The sequence below is a fragment of the Phasianus colchicus genome, chromosome 13, assembly GCF_987193195.1.
Source record: "Phasianus colchicus chromosome 13, bPhaCol1.hap1.1, whole genome shotgun sequence".
NCBI lineage: Eukaryota > Metazoa > Chordata > Aves > Galliformes > Phasianidae > Phasianus > Phasianus colchicus.
Window position 1 is genome coordinate 5,122,944 of NC_143448.1, and position 19,314 is coordinate 5,142,257.

Here is a 19,314-nt window from a genome sequence, read left to right on the forward strand (position 1 = left end):
AAGTGTAGCAATCACAGCATAGCAGCAAAGTCTAAGGCTGCAGCAAGTGAAGATCTGCTCAAATGCAACAGTTCTGGGACACAGAAACAAAGGAAAGAAGCTGATTACCTTTGGAAAGCCTCAAGCAGGCAGGAAACTCCAGCAAGATCTGTTGCCTCCACTGCCAACCCTTAAATAAGGTTGGGGAAGAGGTGGATCCTGGCTCCCCCCCTTCCAATCAGGTCCATTACATGCACCTGAGCTCCCCTGGGTTGGCCCTGCCTTCCCACCAGGTGCTCAATCACTGCTTCAGGCCTTACTTAGCACTTCCACTACATGCACAAAACACTGCATCTAGACCAACGAGGTTCAGGAAATAATCTAGGAATCTTATCTGTCATTCTTTTCTCAAATTTATTAGTCAAACATGACAGATAATGTGGAAGAGCCACGAAACTTCAATGCATTAGTCACAACACTTTTCTTATCATTAAGTAACACAAACATGTGGAGCTTGGGGAAAAAATAATCCACTGCATAAAAATAGTATTTAGACCTTAATCCCTCAGAACTATTTTCAGAAGCTTATTTCACCACAGTATAAATTGAAAGATACAGCCAGCATTTATAACAAGGTATTTGGGAGCCATGGTGTAACACTTTTATGGCTAATGTAACAGAGCATTTTGACAGAGGGAGGATGAAGTTTTAATAAGCAGCTGGCACAGAATGGCAGTCAACTGTTAGAAGTCATCAACAATGCAGAATGCATAATTACTGCTTGTTAGTTAGCAACATTTCATTTGTCTCTTTCACTGCCCATTGCAAATGCACTCCTGTGTAAGATTTTCTACAACTTAAGTATTCATTTAATTCTAGAAAAACACCAAAACACAGATTCATAATCTTACTATAGCAAATGCAGATAAGTGACCTTGAACTCTCACCTCCAAAACATTCAAGTCATTCATCTCACATGGTTACTGCAATGTTTGTTGAGCTGGAGATAACCTTTAATAATTAATAAATTGTCTTCCTGTGTCAATTAAGTATTGCTTAGAGGCAGGAAGCAGAGAGCCAAAACATCTCAAAAAGCTGATCTTCGGACCTCAGCTGAAACTCCTACTGTAAACCCATTCCCCATATCTCCTCTTGACTGCTGCTGCTCTCCTCTGGCTGCAGCTCAGGAGCAGCTCTAGGCCTTTCTATCAGGGAACACACAAATGAGAAAACAAGAGTGAGCAAATACCCACAAAAATCAATACTGAAGTCTTCGAGGGGCTTTCATATTTTCTGACCCATTTGGATAAATCGTAACAATTTAAAAAAAAAATGTTTTCTGAAAACTGCAAATAAGATGGCTTTCAAGGCATTTTTAATGCAATACATCATGGATATTATAAAAAGAGGTAACCTTTCTGGGTTAACTCTCTGTTATGCTGCTTTCCCATTCACTTTGGCAGCGGCACTGTTCACAATATGGCACCAATAAAATATAGAACTACAATCAGAGACAGCAATTTCAATGAAAGTTTCCTGGGGTCTCCTCATAAATCCAGCACCTTTGGAATGTGCTCGTTAAAATGACTTATTTTTTGCAGTTTGATAAATTTTTTATTGCTTAAGTACAGAGTTCAAATGTAGCTCACAGGCTCCTTTTCTCTGTATTCTCAATTATTGCACCTTATAATTATCAGCAGCAATTGAAACTGATTGCTCCTACCATGTTATTTTGGTAACAAATGGAAGCAAGCTGCTACTAGCTTTCAAATGCAAACTATTCAAGAAGTGAAAAAAAAACCCCACCATCTTAACACTTGTAGTATATCTCCAGGTAGCACTGACAAACTTTTACATAACATGAAATTTTTATAAAATTCTGTGTCATCCCTCAGGCATGACTGAATGCTGCATACAAGTTAACAGTTCATATATAAGTGAAAACATTTGAATGCATCTAAACCTTAGGTACATGAGAATAAATCACGTGGACCTTACATCTACATAGCACATTAGGAACATCCATTTATTCTGGAGTAAACTGTACAGAAATGGTCCAACACAGCAGCAATTAATGGAAATAAGATAAAACTATCTGCAGATTTGAACTGTGTTAATGCTTATAGAATTTGGCCTGCAAGAAACCTTTATACTTGCACCCCAAAATAGTGCAACTGGGTAACAAGCTTGCCACAGCATAATAGCTCGAACCTGTCACTAAGGATAGAACCATGAAAGAGAATGTAGCTGGATAAGATTGGCCATAACACTAGGCTTTAGGTAGACAGCTCCAATTTTGGAGATGCTCCAGCTCTAAGACCTGATCTTGTCAGTTTGGGATCCTGGTTAGGTCCAGAACAAAAAGAAATTTGTGTTTTCCTGGATTTTGTTTGGTTATGGTTCATCAGCAAAAGAAAGTAAAAGTAGCCCTGAAATGTTTCTTTGGTATTTGGTACCAAAATCTTCAAGAGGTCTTTGGCAGTCTGAAACCTAAATGTTCTCTCTCAGACCATATTCTAAATATAACTTTAAATCAAACATTATTTCTGAGAGGATGGAATCACTGCCAACATTACTAAAAACAAGGAGTGTAAACATCCAGTATAGTCATTAAATCCAACTGACCATTATTAAATAAGAAAAAATACAGATTTTTTTTTTCCTGAATTTAGAAGTATTTGGGCACGTTTTCAAGGTTTAATGAAATACACATCAGAATTATTACAGTCTTCCACAGCAGTTTTCACATGCATGTACAAGTTAAGTAAAAAAAGCAGACCATACTCTGTTTCTCAGTGGCTGGCAGGAAAGAATGAGTTTCTACCCAGAGATATTTCATCTGCCTTACTACTGAAATGCCACAACATAAGAAGTTAGTTAGGCACTAGTAATCTATATATCTATATCCATAACACTAGCTTTCTCTTGCAACTGACATTCACAAGAAACAAGAATTGGAATATTTGTTGACATTGCTCTTATTGGTTTTCATCTAGAATGTTTTGTCTAAATATATCAAGGTAATATTTATTTATCTATGCACCATTTCTATTCTTTCAACAAGCAATATGTCTGCTATACTACCGCCATTAGAAGCCATTTAATATCGTTGTTCTCTACTCTATGACTTTTATTCATTAAGCAAAGCATAACTAAGATTGTTTGTCAACTACAAATATAGATTTATTCTGATTCAAAACAACTTCCACAAGTTCAGAATATCTTATTTTTCAAACCTAGTGAGGGAGCGACATCAGTAGTAAATATGATTACTTCTACTATTTTTATTCCCAACTCCTGCAGCAATGAAATAGTCATTGGGTTCAGTGACAGGAACAAGCATGAGAGCTCCTTCTGCATCTCACTCATCAATAGAACTAACTTCAGCTCCGCTATGCTTTTCAGCATTGCCTTGCCAGCTAACAGAGCTGTTTTATTTTATTTTACTTCTTATAGAAAGAAACCAAACAAGATACAACAACGTATCCAGAGAAAATTACATCTCTAACCTCAAACTTAGTTCATGGGAAATTTGGGTGAGAAAATGATGGACATTTGCAGTTACTTGGTTACTCTCTCTCTCTATTAAGTTGGTATCTGAAACATCTCTACTTCAAAGGACATTTTTAGCACCAGCTAATGCTCTTCTGAGCAGTAAAACTCTGAAAAATCTATGTGGACTGGAGCAAGAGACATTCATTAGAATACGTCCATGGATAAAATTCAGTTTTTGAAAATACTCTTTCTCTCCCAGTATTTGGATTGCAATTCACTTTTATAAATAGAGCAGGAAACTGAATCGGTTATTAGCTTACTATCTTAAAATTCTGAATATATTTTTAACCTCAACACTCCCATGTGATGTATGTAAATTAATGTATTACTATAAATAATAGATGGATCAAAATTTGGAACTACTATTTAGATGAGCATTCAGTAAAACATTTATCTTATTTTGCTGCTCTAAAATGTACTTCATGCAAAGTTGCTATGATAGTTTGACACCTGAAACAATAAAAGAAACTGTGATGCTAATTACAGTATCAGCTTGTTCCATCATCTTTGTGTTGGCTATCAGATTCCTTCACTAGCACATTAAAAACAGTTTCTACTTTAAATAACTCTGAACAAAGTTTCCAAAATTACACTTTCACTATGGCATCAAAAAGTGAACAAATAAACAAGCAAGTGAAGTTATTTCATCTATAGCATTACATGCTTTAATAGCACTTCATGAAATAACCACATAACAAATGATGCCAAAATGCAAAGGGAAGTTAAAAAAAAAAAACACACACATACAAACTGATTTGTGAGTCTCTGAACAGTCAAAGAGCTACCTGGATGCCACAAGATCACTCCTGCTGTTCAAACTCTGAACAGGTTGGGGATTCTGCCTCCATGCAGAGGAAATCTGTACCAGCTGTAAAGCTCTAAAAGGTCCACCTCCCTCATACAAGGGGATTCTACAGATCCTCATTGTCTCAAGTGCCACAGTGGTTTATTACAAGACAGTTTATTTGTGCTTAGAAAAAGAAAGTAGACTAATGACATTATTTGGATGCAATAGGTAGAATCTGACATTGACTGGTCAGGGAATCCTTTTTATTTAATGAGTCTGCTAGGTGGACTGATGTTTTATGTCTAGGAAAACACAGACACAGTGATCTCAACTGAATGTTAAGTAAAAAAAAAAAAGCAACCCATCATTTCAAGACTAAAAAAGCAATTAGCAACAGATTGCACATGAAAAATATAAGCTATTATTTTTATATAATGGTCTTTAGCCAAAGCCTCTAAAAATCAGTGTGAATTCTCCTCGTGTTTTTAAGGAAACAAAGGATTTTTGTAAGAACTGGAAGTCAATTGAAAATGGTACCCAAAGTAACATTTACAAATTCAAATCAAGTATCCGAATTCTAGTGTTATGTTTGCAAAGCTGAGAAGCACTCACCTTCACAGCTGTAGCTGTACACAGCAACCGTTGACCTCTCAACCAGATTCTCATCATGATGCCAACTCACTGCCATATTCCCCATTCCAAAATAAGGCTCTTGTTTCAAGTATGGCATTTGTAGTGGATCCATATAATTTAATAAAGTCAAGTTATAAGATGTTCTGTTATTTAGACTTGTGTAATCATCCTCTGGTACGTAACAACTGCTTTGATCTTTTGAAAAAGACCCTTTCTCTGTAAGCGAAGTAGCAAAATTTTGCTCCCTATCTATTACACTAGTGTCTTTGATATCTTTGGTGTCCAACAGATATTGTCCTTGTAAGGCCTTGACTGCTTCAATATGCAAGTAGTCATTAAGTTTGATTAATGCTTTACAAGCATCATGTATTTGAGAACTGCAATATTTTATTTCACAACCCTCAGTAGGCCAAGGAACTGTAAATAATCTTGTGTTCAAGTACTTGTAAGTGCATCCTGGGTTTCCAATTAATATACGAGACACTGGCGTAAAAAAATCTTTTCCTTTGATCCTTACAAGATCTTGAAAAAAACAACCGTGTTTCCGCAAGGTCAAAAAGCCCTCTTGTACCATGTGATGGAGCTCTTCAGGTACTGTATCCGACTTTCTGAAAATTAGCTTGGAATATCTTGTCTTCTGCTAAAGGGGAAAGCAAGAATAACAAAAAATTACTTTTTTTAAACAAGTACTTGGCATTTTCAAGAATGTGTGGGGATAAATGGACAAATTATCAAGCATGAGTCTAGAATATGGTAAAGAAATAGATGTCAGATGCCAGAATTTGTTGCTTTATCATAGGATCACAAAGGTTGGAAAAGACTTCCAAGATCATCCAGTTCAACTGTCCAGCTACCACCAATATTTCCCCACTAAACTATTTCCTAAACTATTCATGTAGTAAAAATAATAGAAATTGAAATACAAAAAAAAAACACCCAAAACATTCTGCTGCACTTTACCTCTTTCAAAGTCTTCCTTGGTAGTCCATTCTATCCTTGACAACCTGTATACTGTCACATTCATCAAGTTGCCAACTAGCTGCTCTTTTTCAATTACAAACATTTCCAAACTTATTTTACTCTCATCCCCCCACCAGCCCAACATCCTTTATTCTCACATCTCCATCTGACCACACCAGCCAGAGATCAGAATTCAGCAGGTTTTGTACGTAGCAACTCCCAGCAAAGCACGACACTGCTAACCAGAAGCATCTTTCTTTGCATGTAAAACGTCGCTTCCCACTCCAGGAAGGAATTTTGTTTCATTAATATCACTTTGTAAGGAAGCATTACATAACTGCAGCTTTTATTGGCTGCCTGTAAATCATCTTTAACTACTGTTGAGATTGTTTTGCAAAACATGCACACTAGTGAATAAGTTCTTAAGTAGACAATATTAACTGTAATTTTCATTAAATTTTATAGATAATAGAAAGAGATGCAAACTAATGCTCTTAGAAAGGGAAAAGCTGTAATGTGACTCTATTGGGTGTTAATTAATACTTTGGAAGCTCAGAACTGTTCACTAATTTCCTCTTTTCATTAAGTCACTGCTAAGGGAAAAAAGTAGATACTGATGATGCTGTGCGAAAAGAAATAAAGAAAGGTGAAAGCTGAAGGCACTGAGAACAGGGCTAGAGCATACAGATGCATAAAACTGATCTAAACATTTTTCTAATGTAATAGTTGATATTCAAATTGCTTTTAAACAAAACAAAACCACTACCACAAAAGCTTTATATTGGCCTACAATACACCCGTGGGCTCCTAGTCAAGCTCAAAAGCACTTCACTAGTACTTCCTTCTTCTACATGAGATCTAAACCTGACATTCAGAAAAGAAACTTCAGAAGGTGCATTTAAAAAACAAACCAGTCACTCAGGATGCACATTTTCTACTGCATGCAAACAGTTATACATCAGCATCATAACACATTAAGTCACAACATTTAACAGAAGACTTTATATGACCACAGATCTACTAAGAAGGTGAACACAAAAGGAAGCCTATTTTAGCAGTAATGATTAAGTATAAACCTCTGTCCATCCATAGAACTCGATACCACAGCTTGTCAATTCTTAGAGAGAAGCTAACTCCCTTTCTTCACACATTTTTACAGTTTCTGAAAAGTAGTTTCCTAGAAAGAGGGGGAAAAGTTAATTTGATGTAACAGTGTCTATAGATAATAATAATTTTTGACAAGAGTATTTACATGCTTAACTCTAAACGCCAAAGCTTGAAAATACTTCCAGATATTTATTTAAAGGTCTTTCTGCAGCACAGAACACTGGATCCCAACTATCATTAAAAGAACTGAAAATAAACTGGAGAAACAATTGCCAAGAGCCTGGAACAATTCCTTTAGAGGTCATGAACCATTCAACTTGTTTCAGTCGGTGCTTTTTTGTTTGTAGCCTTTGAACAGGACAAGGAAAAAATCCTTAATGACAAAGTACTGAAGGTAGTAACTGCAGATTTCATGTATTCACAGCAACAGGCTACAGTCAGATGCGTGGGTACAGCTTGATGGGAATTACAGTTATTTCATAATCATACTCCATAACAATATTACATGTTGTGACATAAAATTACTGTATCAATTGTTTCATTAATAATTCTGCATATAGCATATACTCAGTTCAGATTAACCAACAATCACATTATATTGAATATTTTGACATACAGAAATCATTTTTACTATCTTTCCTCATATCACTAAATACACTGCACTGCCGGTATGAATCGCACATACAATTCCAAACTATTAGAGAAGCAGGGAAACCACAATTTGATGAAAAGCAATTAAATGCCTGAAATCATGTACTAGAAAGGAAGCACACCACTTATTTTTTATTTTATAACCATAGTAACAATACTGTATTCCCTCCTCCTCCATCCCCCCCAAAACTGCAGAGGTAACGGCTCCCATACCTTTGTGTTGATCAAGTCAGAAGCACGTTACCTTTGGATTATGTTTTAAGATTACATGCTGAAGAACTGCTTTATTATTAAATTTTACATGCTGCACAGAAGATTCTACCTTAAAGAAACACTACATCGCTATCTCAGAAGTCAGGAAATGGAAACACGTTTCCGACACATGACAAGAAAACAGTTTGGTCTTCTTTAAATCTCCAACGAGTCGTTGTGCTATGTCTAACATAAGGAAGGCATTAAGGGATCAGAGCGCAGGGGTGAACGCTAGGTTCATACCGGACACCTCGTTGTTTTGGGGGGATGGGGAAGGGGGAGGAATCATGTACTGCATGTTGTAACTCTGACAGCAAGTATTAAAGGTCAATTCACTGCTCCTGGGAGAAAAAAAAATAAAAAAAGAAGTGGTTTTGTGACTGGCAACCACAGGACAAAAAAAAAAAAAAGGCACATGTGATGCTTGATTCTCCATCCGAATGTCTCACACTATTTCAAGTATACCTATGTACCTGTGTTCTGACTTCCATAAGAGTCACCTTACAGAGGAAACCAAAGTGACAACAGAGATGGAAATCAGCAACAAGGATCCCTTAATAAATAAAATGATATCCCATGAAATAAGTTCATATTTCACATATTCATAAATTGCCTTTAAAAAAATACGGACTTATTTGCTCACAAGCACCCTTAAATATTACATTGCTCTAGCCAATTGTTTGGGGGCCATTTCTGTAATACTTCATCAGCCATGAAACCAGTTGGAAGAGGATGCCAGTGAAGTTTTGCTACTGATGGAACTGCTTAGCTCTGTTTAGGCTGTACACTTCCATACATGTCAGTAGACAGTAGCTTTTGAATTACAATTCAACTAACCCTTCCAACACATCCAAAGCATTCTGCTTTAGAAGAGGCAGATTCTTACAGAAGCAAGGCAGGTCTTTCCTGGAAAGATAGACTACAAAACTGAACTTTATCACATGTGATATTCTGTTTTGCCAATATGTTGACTTCAAGCTGTTACCCTTCTTACCCACTCTTTACCACCATAGAAGTTGTAAAATCTGCATGTTTGATGAAAGCAACAACTCCCACTCTTAGAAAGAATTTAGAAGTCATGATGTTTATCAGACATACTTAGAAGTCCATAGCGTACACAAACACTACACAAACTATAATTCTGTATAATGCAACTGCAATGAATCTGAACTTCACTAAGGTTTGAGTAAGTCAGATTTCTCTGTTTGTAAGTAGAAGAAAATGAGATGAAGATAAATTCCTAACACCAGGCAAGCTGGACAGCCTCAGCAATAGCTTCTCTTTTCCTGTCAGCTCTGTAAGACTGCGTGCATAAAAGATGGGGGAAAAAAAAAAGATATAGCAGATATAAAAAGCCATCAGGAGGGAATATATTACAGGAATAGCAAGAAGAGAACATCGGGCTGCTTGAGTCTCTAAAGTAGGAAGGCCCTCCTGAACGCTGGCTTAAGACTGGAAAGAACTTCTTTTCAGAAAAGAGAAGAAAACTCTTTCTAACAAGATCTTGTTCACTTTTCCTTTCCCACTCCCACAGAAGTGCACCACAACAGAAAATCTGCAAGTCTTTTTACAGCTGGTAATGATCCCAACCAAGAGCTTACTTCCACTACGGTCAGCACTCAGAGATTATAGAAAGCCATTCTTTTTCCTAAGCACCTTACAACTCAAACCAAGTAGAAATGTAAGGGAAATAAACAAACTGCTCAATATCACAATTGCCATCCTATGATAAAAGTGTCTGATTTTATGCTTCTGACTTGTAATCCAGAGTCCAACAGAAAAACTGCTAACTGTGCTAAACTTTTCTTGGCATTGACATCCTGCAAAAGAGAAATTCATCCTTGCTAGTGAGGAGTTTGCTACCATATACAGCCATATGTCAACGCAAGGCAGGTAACATTCCTGTAATGCTACAGCTGTTCAACTTAAGACATTTCTTTCTTATGCTTTTTATCTTACTTTGTTTGGATTTGATCTGATTTAACTCACAATTTCTGCCATATGGTTTCTAGCTGAACTAAAAAGATTCAAGGCAGATACAGAATATTCTTCTACTCATTTCATGGTAATCCTCAAAACTTTCATTTGAAAAGTTTTCACTTCTGTTTGGTTTCACTTGAGGTATGCATTTTAGTTTTCACCATTCATCTTCTCTGGAAAAGTAAGGGTTACCTATTGTAGAACTAAGCCAAGAAATATTTTTCCTATTTTGCCAAATCTTGTCAAATCATAAATAAAACAAGTTGCAAAAACATTAGAACAAAGACAAAGTTAGCTTTATTTCCATGAAGCATAAGAAACAGTGATTCATTGCTACATGAGTTGCATGGCTACACACCTTGGGAAAATAAATAAGACATTCAGTTACTCCTATAATACACATTTTTATTTCAGTAATTATTAATTCAAATTCCCATAGCTTCCAATATGGAAGTAAGCAAAATTGAGCTTGAAAAACTGTTCATGTCAAAATCCTAGAAACAAATGAAGTCTGAATTTTTCATTCATGACTATTTTGATTCTAGAGGTGTTATTTCACACCATCTGAAAGTATGTTATTTTTACCAGTCATCATGAAGAACCAGAACAGTTGATGCTTTTATCATATAAAGTATTTACAGTGTGTCTTACACTACAGCTTTGTTTGTTCAATGCAAACAGCCACTTCAGTTTAAAACAAGTACAGTTGAAAGAAATATATTACCAAATGATGGAAATCAGCATCGGCTGGTGTCAGGTATGGAAGTTTGCCCTCTCCAAGTTCTTCAAGAAGCTTCTTTTTCTGTTTTGGGAGGTAAAATTGAAGCACAAAGTTAGACTAATAATATTGGAACACAAAGTCAGACTAAGAAACAAGATAAAAGGAAGTAGAAAACCAGTTGTACTAAAAAGGCAGATGTGCCATTATTTCTCATCAGTTCTGGAAAAACGATAATGAATAAATAGATGCAAAAGTCAGTGAAGATTTTCCACTTAACAGCAATTCACCTTAAGTAATTACAGAGAAAATGAGTATTTTTTCTCTTAAATTCTTCTTTAGATAATCAAACCTTATTACACAGATGAAAATCCACGTTGGACCAATGTTCTTCAAATCTATGCTGAGTTCGGACTTTGATAACCATTTCTTATTTTGTTTTTCTGCTTTGTTTTGTGGATCTAATAGATATGTGACTCATATTCCATTGAATGGCTTAATTTTTTATTAAAATAATGAGCCTAAACGTTGGCCGCTTTCTAAAGTGATTGTTGAAATGGGCGTATAAATGAAAAACACAAAAATAAAAGCCAACACAACAATCAGAAAACACAACCATCTACTGAAAACCATCATTGACAATAATTAAAATGCCATACTCGACATGTGCAATTCCAGCAGACAACAAAATTCTGGTTTGATGCTGGAAGTGACCTCAGAACCAGCTGAATGCATGGAGGTTTTATTCTCTGCCCCTCTATCTCTCAACTCTCTCTTCATCTCTGCTTCAGGGATCTCCACCAATGTTTAGCCAACACTATCACTGATGTATTGTTAAGAAAAAAAAGCTTAGTTTTCCAAGATCTGTTTTTCTGTTTTTGTTTCTTAAACTAATAAAACTGGCCTAAAAAGCTTCCATTTTTTTCTTTAGATTCTTCTTTCTTTTATCCTGCAAAGATGGTTTCTATAAAAACTTTGTTTATTAACAAAAACTTACTAATAGGAATACAACTCAAAGATCATAAAACCATTTTTGTTATCTGGAGCATTCCAAACAACAAAAGCATTCAATTCTCATTTTTATTGCAATATTTTCAGCTACATGAGCACTATCAGTAAAATAACTGAAACTGCAGCTCGCTCTAAACTTGTTGCAAGAGGAAGAACAGATGACAATGGAACACAGTTTTTAAAGGAACAGGGTTGTGATACAAAGGCAAAAATCATCATAACTAAAAAATAAAAAATAAATTGAGGGACAGATAACTAACAGTTTTCTAAAACATATTTATACAGAAAGAACTGCATATTTCATCACTTAGATGTCACTGTAAATTGCTTATTCCATACAGAGCTCATCGTTACAAAGCAACAATTCTTATTCTTCTCATAAATTTCTCTTTTCATAATCTTTTCAGGTTGCAACTGTTTAATACGTTCCATATACACTGAAAACAGATTTTTTACATTCTGGCAATCCTATTATAAAAAGGGAGGAGGGGGAATTATTGTATGTAATAACTCCTGGCTCATAACAAACACCTAAACAAGGATAGGTGAACTATGAAAAAATGCTAATACGCATTTTATTCAGTGGTGGCAAACAACTGAAATGTAGGCACCAAGACAGAAGACAGACAGACTTAAATTATGACAGCAGAGGTTTTACGGTTTATAACTACCAGCACAGCCAAATAGAAATTTGAGCAGACAGTTCTCATATACTCATCTCCTCATTCACAATCTGCTGTTCTTCTTACAAGACCGACAACACAGCAGCACTGGAATTTGGAAAGTAGAACTGTAATTTTTCTAGGTCTCTAGTTTCCATTGGGGACACATTATATATTGACATCAAGTGAAGCAGAGCATAATGCAGCTTCAGATTATGTTGGCAGAAAATGACATGCTAATATGCTGTATATTCCAAAACAATAACTCTTTTCTATTATGAAAAGCTTGCTACAATTTTATTACATGAAATCACTGAAAACATTAGATTGCTTTTGTCAGCTGTAAAATAAAACCCATTAAACAGCAGAAAAAAAAATCCTGCACTTCAAACACGGGCTCAACTGTGGGAAAAAGAGGTGGGAAGAAGAGAGATTCTGACAATTTCTGTGTCAAGTCTCGGCCTCCTGGCAAAAACACACACAACATTGAAATGCACTCTTGTGTATAGGTAGTACTTGCTCACATGTGATTGTCAGATCTGGCTAAGTGCCGCGCCTCAGCTGATGTACAACTAATACACACAGCTGGGTGGTGGAACGCACCGCTCATCTCCTATGCGAGAAGCTGTCACACGGATGTCAGAAGCATCAAGCCACTCTCTAGTACCTCCAAAAAGTCAAAAAAAGGAAGTCTGAGGATCTAGCTGCGCCAGCTGGTTGATGCCAAGCGTAAGCACTGCTACACAAGCACTGCACAGAGCGCGTCTAATCCTTAAGTGAACCTTCGCGTACGAAAAACTGCCTTTCCTTGAAGGTACCTTTTATATGTTGCTAAATTGGATTTGTTACATTTTAAAAACTATTGGTGCCAAAACAGTTTATTCACACATCCACACTGTTTCTTATGTTTTAAAGAACAGATTTTTACACATATGTGAGCCACTCTGAAAGTAATGCCTCCTATTTACCTCCATGGAAACCACAACAGATACAAAGAGCACTATTTGATCCAGCAATCTCAGCTACACCATGCTATTTTGCAACAGAGTCATCTCTATTAACTATGCATTGTGGCCAGCCATGAACAAGAGCCTGCATACCATGCTCATAGCAACGCATCAGCAGAGGTGACTACTGGCACTGCTGCTGAAACGCATCACCCACCACCTCACTGTGCTCTCATCCACTTGCTGGTCTCCATAAACGTTCAGCAAGCATTGATGAATGCCAACATGTGCCATTTTTTCCACATGGAGTAATTCAATGACACACCTTTTCTTCCTAAGCGCTTCCGTGTCAGACGCCATTCCGTCAGACTGCCCCTCTGCTGCCATCTGTCACACAGCAACAAAACATAACACAATACTGGTGGGAAAGTTCAACCTCTACCGCCATACCACCAGCATCAACCTCTGCAGTTATAGGCCAGTGTAATAAAATAGGATGCATTACTTTCTGAACAGCCTCATAGACTACCAACCAATGCCATCTGCACCATCCCTATAACATCAGCACACTCTGTGCTCCATCCAGGAAACTTTCCTGAATGCTGCACTTGGGCTCACAGGGACCAGAATGAATACCGAAACACTAATACTCAATTTTAGAGCATTCAATGAACTTCCTGAAGATACTAGCAGTATCTGATCATGTATTAGTAATAAATGGATATATTGATAAGATTGTTGGGTATTAAATTTAGCAAATGGAACAGCAATAAGCAGAATCTCTCAACCAAAATGTGTACAAGTTATTTCATGGCACCAGAAGTAATGCACTGAAGGAATTACAACAAAGCCAATCCACACTAAATTCACATATCAAAATACAGTATTGTTATGTACATAGTTTGTTTTTGCATAGTTTTTGCAGCTGAGATATTTTCCTGCAGGTTGTCAATGCCATTCTTAAAAGGTTTCACTTCCCTCTTTATTGTAAAAGAGAACTTCAATAACTATACTACAAAGGTTTGTCTCAAACGTAGAATTTCTACTGAGTTTCATCAAATCTTCTCCTTCCAACTGATTGATCATTATTTTGGCTGAAACAATGTACTGAAAAGTAATTACTCAAGTATTACTGAAATTACTGCTGAAAACAAATTTAAGGCCAAAACATCTCAACAATTTCTAACATACAAAAAATCTGAAAGCATTAAGCAGAAAAATTGTTTTTCCATTACTTAGTATAAAACGCACTCAAAAAATCATTGTAGAAGTTGCAATTATGCACAGAAGCCAACTTAAGACAACGCCAGCAGGATTTGCCTCCAAGATAACCCCCAGGGCTGTTTGCTGCCCTGCATTTCCCATGAACACAAGGGAAAGCATCAGCTTTGCTACACCAAGTAATCTCTCCAGGCCTGGAGCAGCACCCCATACAGATGTAAAAAGGCAGACACATATCCAAGACATGGACAGACAATAACGCCTATCAAATATTTAGACATGTTGGCTTCCAGTTCTACAACAAGCACTCCCTCTTATGAGCAGTTAAAATATATTATTTATTCTAATTAGCCTGTTCCCCAAAAACATGGCTGTTCCTCATTGCTCTGGAAAGATACATCTTATTATTCCCCCCCAAAAAAGATATTTCAAAAAAGAGGGCAATTTGAAACTTCAGACAAGTGCATTTGCAACATATGAGGGAATGCAAGCAATTTGCATTCAGCTGTTGGGTATGTACTTTCACCTTACAATCAGCATTACACAGTACAAAGCAGAAGATGAATCCCACTATGGAGAACATGCATGGAAAGATAATTCAGGCAAACCAAACACCACACTGTTGCATTTATCTTCCTGTTGTCTTCCTGTTTTTACAATCATTGATTTTCACTCAGTCATATTTTCATTATTGGCAAGGATACCATACACTCAATAAGCTGAGGACCGACCATCTGTTATATTCTGCAAAAGGCTGAGAACAAGCTGAATACTTGGATCACCTCCTCAGGCAAGTACCAGTGTGCCAGTTATGCTGAAAATAGCACCATCAACAAATTCCCAAGGGCAGTTGTTTTGGTCTGAGTTTTTTTGTTTGTTTGTTTTTTGAAGGACTCTGATCAAAGATGAAGGAAGTATCATCTCCACCTCCATATTGTTTTCATCAGTAGCTTTTTGTTTCATAGGAGGTTATCAGAATTAGGAAGGCAGCCCTTACTTCCCCCACACAAAACGCATACTCTCACAACAGAACTCAACCTCAAGCCCAAACACAAACATTTGGCTTTCTGTAAGCCCCTCCTTTCTATTAACTTTTTCCTTCCATAAGGACGCACAGTGGGGTCTGTGTGGTTTTGTTGTTGTTTTTCAGCTGTTACAGAATGTGGATTTACTTCAGGTCGCTGACGAAGAAAAGGGTTAGCGCTGTCAAGCGAGAGAAAAGAGGAAGATTAAATAATTTATGTGATCAAAATTTTGTGATACCATAATAAGATCCCATTTACAAAAAAAGCCATCGTTTCACAGGATTATTGTTTCCACAGCCTTATCCCCCAACATTCTTTCACGTGATTATTGAAAAAAAAAACAACCAACTTTGGGATATCTATTAAAGCAGGAATGTGATTTCTGAATTTGACATTTCTTTAAAGTACGAAGCCTTCCAAGTGTTACCTATTAAAACTTCAGAGCAACCAAGATCCTTCAAGTGGCTCACTAAAAACAGTTATGTCAGAAGCAAACCTAGAGTAATAAAAAATACATTCTAAGTGCACTATTACAGCTTTTATTTCTCCATTATCACATATATTAGATTTCAGAACTTTTTTCTTCCAATTATTTGTGTAAATGCCACTCATTAAAAGATCTTAAGGGACTGGCCAATTTTACAGCACCATTTATTCACATGAAAATGTTATGTTCCCAGATTACCCTTCATTATAGTCAAGATTTACCAACAGCCTTGTCTGTGCTACATTCCTTCTGTCAGAAATACTGGCAGGCATCTGACCACGCTATTCTGTGCTTTGCATCCTACAGCTCCTCCACCCTCCCCACGATACAATATGCCAAAACCATTTTCATCTTAATGACAAGAATTTATACTATTCTCTATAAACGAATGTTCAGATTATCTATGACTAGCGATATTTAACAGCCCATAACTCCATTTCTGAACAACACTGTACTTCAGCCCGCTGGCTATTTAATACAACACCATGCATCTGGCTCTCCCACTGCGATGCAAGCAGACCTCAGCTCTACCACCAACCTCTGTAACTGAGCAGCTGTCTAAAGGACTGCTCGATGCTCTCTCCTGTGAAGGTACTGCTTGGCTTTACTTACTCATTTCAGCCTCTTTTCGCCTCCCTCATAAATCAGCAGGCCCAGGTTCTGGCACACACACACAAACCAGTCATGCATACATACAACATACTTGACTGATGTAACTGAACCACGAGTTAATTTATGCAGTGAGACAGCTTAGCAATGTGTGAGAAGTGTCTTTGCTAACAGTATCCCCTCTCTGACCGCCTCGAGATGTTAAGTGCCCCTTAATTGTTGTTTTAACCTACAGGAACATTACTCTGTCGGCCAGTGGCTGCTAATGGAACAGGACTGGCCATTTTCTCATCCAGTTGAGCGTAGATATGTCACACATGGTTTAGTACTTTATGTAACTATAATAGAAATTTTATATGATAAATCATTTAAATGCAGGCTCTTTTTGCTGACAAAACGTCCCTGAGCCTTCTCAGCATACTTCTCAAACCCCTACCATCTCTGCAATCATCCTGATACCAACATGCATTCCTTGTTCCCTGTATCATTTGTGTATCCTCTTCCAATGGACATCATTCAGCAAACAGATCAGCTGTACCTGACGAGAAGAGCTTTCCAACTTCAGGTGAAAACAACCAAGTTTCAATCAGGTATCCAATTTTTTTTAATTCACATTTATATGTGGGCAAGAGCACACAAGCATCAAAGAATATACTTAAAAGGGTGGATATCTTTAGGATCAATATCTCGTTTGTGGATCACAAAGAACTAATAAGGATACTATGGCATTTCTGCTTGCCATACTTTGCATAGTTTTGTAGAAAAATAGTTAATATATGTTGAGAAACCACAGTTCCTAACCAAGTAATCAGATCACTTCCACTGAACTGGAAGGCAGAGATCTTTCTTAGTGACTGTCACCAATAATTGATTCTACACAATGCAGCAAAAATACCTCAATCCACCCAGTCCCAAGGAATCAAGTACAGTGGTTTGATCAGATGTGAAATCCTGAGCAATCCTTTAGCATAGAAAAGGATTCAATAAACTTTAAAACCAGATAAAGTAAAAAATAAATTATAAAAATGTTAACAGTGAAAAGAAGATACACTTGGCACACTGAACAACCTGTTAAGATGAGGTCTTTTTTCCCTCCAATGTATTTATACCTCACTTATGATGGAACCTTTGGTTTCTACAGAAATAGTTCAAAGCACTAAGCTTATATAATAAAAGATGATGTATGCATGAAGGCATGCCCCATAATAAGCAGACATCTGGATTTGTGTCGTGAAAGAACAATTGCTTTGAAGTCACTACAAGGAATGCGATCAACTATGACTTCTGACAACTTCTCTTTGGAGATGCCCTCCACCAACCAGCATGAGAAAGAAAACTGGCTGCAGGAGAGAAAATACTATATTCCTGTGGGAAATTTAGACCTGTTGATCAAGGTGATACCTTTTGAAATTGAGATAGAAACCAAGACTGAACTTGCAATTTCTGTTGTGGGTACAGTTGATTATAGGCTTTTATCCTATCACATATTTTCCATTCAAATTACTAAAGCTGATTCTTAAGATTCCTCACGTGATCTAGGCAAACATCACTGCTTACAGATGAACTATCAGAACCACCTGCAAGATCAAAGATGCAATGAACTTTCTTGCAGCTTTTCATCATTTCCAGGAAATACTGGGCTTCACAGGAATCCCGGTCTATAACCATATCTATATTTTACATGTTAAAATATCCCCCAGAAGAAACAGAAGTCAAAAGTAAACTGAAAATAAAATGGATGCTTGGAAAAAAAAAAAAAATCATAAGTACCTAAGTTTAGCATCAAGTTTGGTTTCCAAAGTTCCCTTGATAACAATTCTGAAGATAGTGTTAATGCAGAAAGACCAGGTGCTAAGTGCAAATGCTTGTGCCATGCAGTCATCTACAGGGAAGATCAATAAAGAGCTAGAGCATTAAATTTCACAAACTGTAACTGTCATGTCTATTACATAGTATCTGAACATCTTCGTAGGGCCTTTTTTTTTTTTTTTTAAACAGAATAAATGTTATTTTCCACAGATTTTATTCATAGAATAAGCACATAGAAAGTATAAAAGCACTCACAAATCTGGTAAAATTTGAAGACTTCTACAATCAAATATGATGTCTAAGCTGGTTATCTAAGAGGCTTCTTGACTCCATAATAAAAAGATGGTAGGATCGTCAAAGCCTTAAGGGTAGAAAGAAATGTGTTCCAGGAACACTTCCCTCATGTATTAGTCACGTTTTACCAAATACAGAGCTTTTTAATGTTACTTCTGAGATTATTTTTGAGACTATATACCACACTTCACAAAATCACCACAGACAACAGAAGGGTACCCGAGGTCCACCAGAATTCATCTGCGGAAGCAGCACCCTGATGCTTATCCCCTGCAATCCTGGTGCTTTGTCCTTTCCAAGGACACAATAAACACAGACCTTCCATGTTTCTCATGCTAGAAAAGCCTTTGAGCAGAAGTTCTGTCTTGGGACCGGTGCTCTTTAACATCTTTATCAATGACATCGATGACAGAATCGAGTGCACCCTCAGCAAGTTTGCTGACGACACCAAGCTGAGTGGTGTGGTTGACACAGTGGAAGGAAGGGATGCCATTCAGAGGGACCTCGAGAGGTTAGAAAGGTGGGCCCGGGTGAACCTGATGAGGCAAAGTGCAGAGTTTTGCACTTGGGCCGGAGGAATCCCAGGCATTTATACAGACTGGAGGTCCTTGAGAGCAGCCCTGTGGA

The 19,314-nt window shown here is 37.0% G+C and overlaps 1 protein-coding gene across 12 annotated transcripts in view; it reads right to left on the bottom strand.

Annotated features, from left to right (window-relative positions):
• Positions 1-19,314, bottom strand: part of FTO (FTO alpha-ketoglutarate dependent dioxygenase) — a 228,494-nt gene that overhangs the window by 178,272 nt on the left and 30,908 nt on the right. For 11 of the 12 annotated variants that reach the window (XM_090149890.1, XM_090149895.1, XM_090149892.1 and 8 more), the window contains exons 2-3: positions 10,629-10,706; positions 4,934-5,594 (exon numbers count right to left, since the gene is read on the bottom strand). In XM_090149890.1, the coding sequence (XP_090006016.1) occupies positions 4,934-5,594; positions 10,629-10,706 (739 nt within the window). The remainder of the gene's footprint in view (positions 1-4,933; positions 5,595-10,628; positions 10,707-19,314) is intronic. The other variant, XM_090149893.1, reaches the window with a different exon arrangement.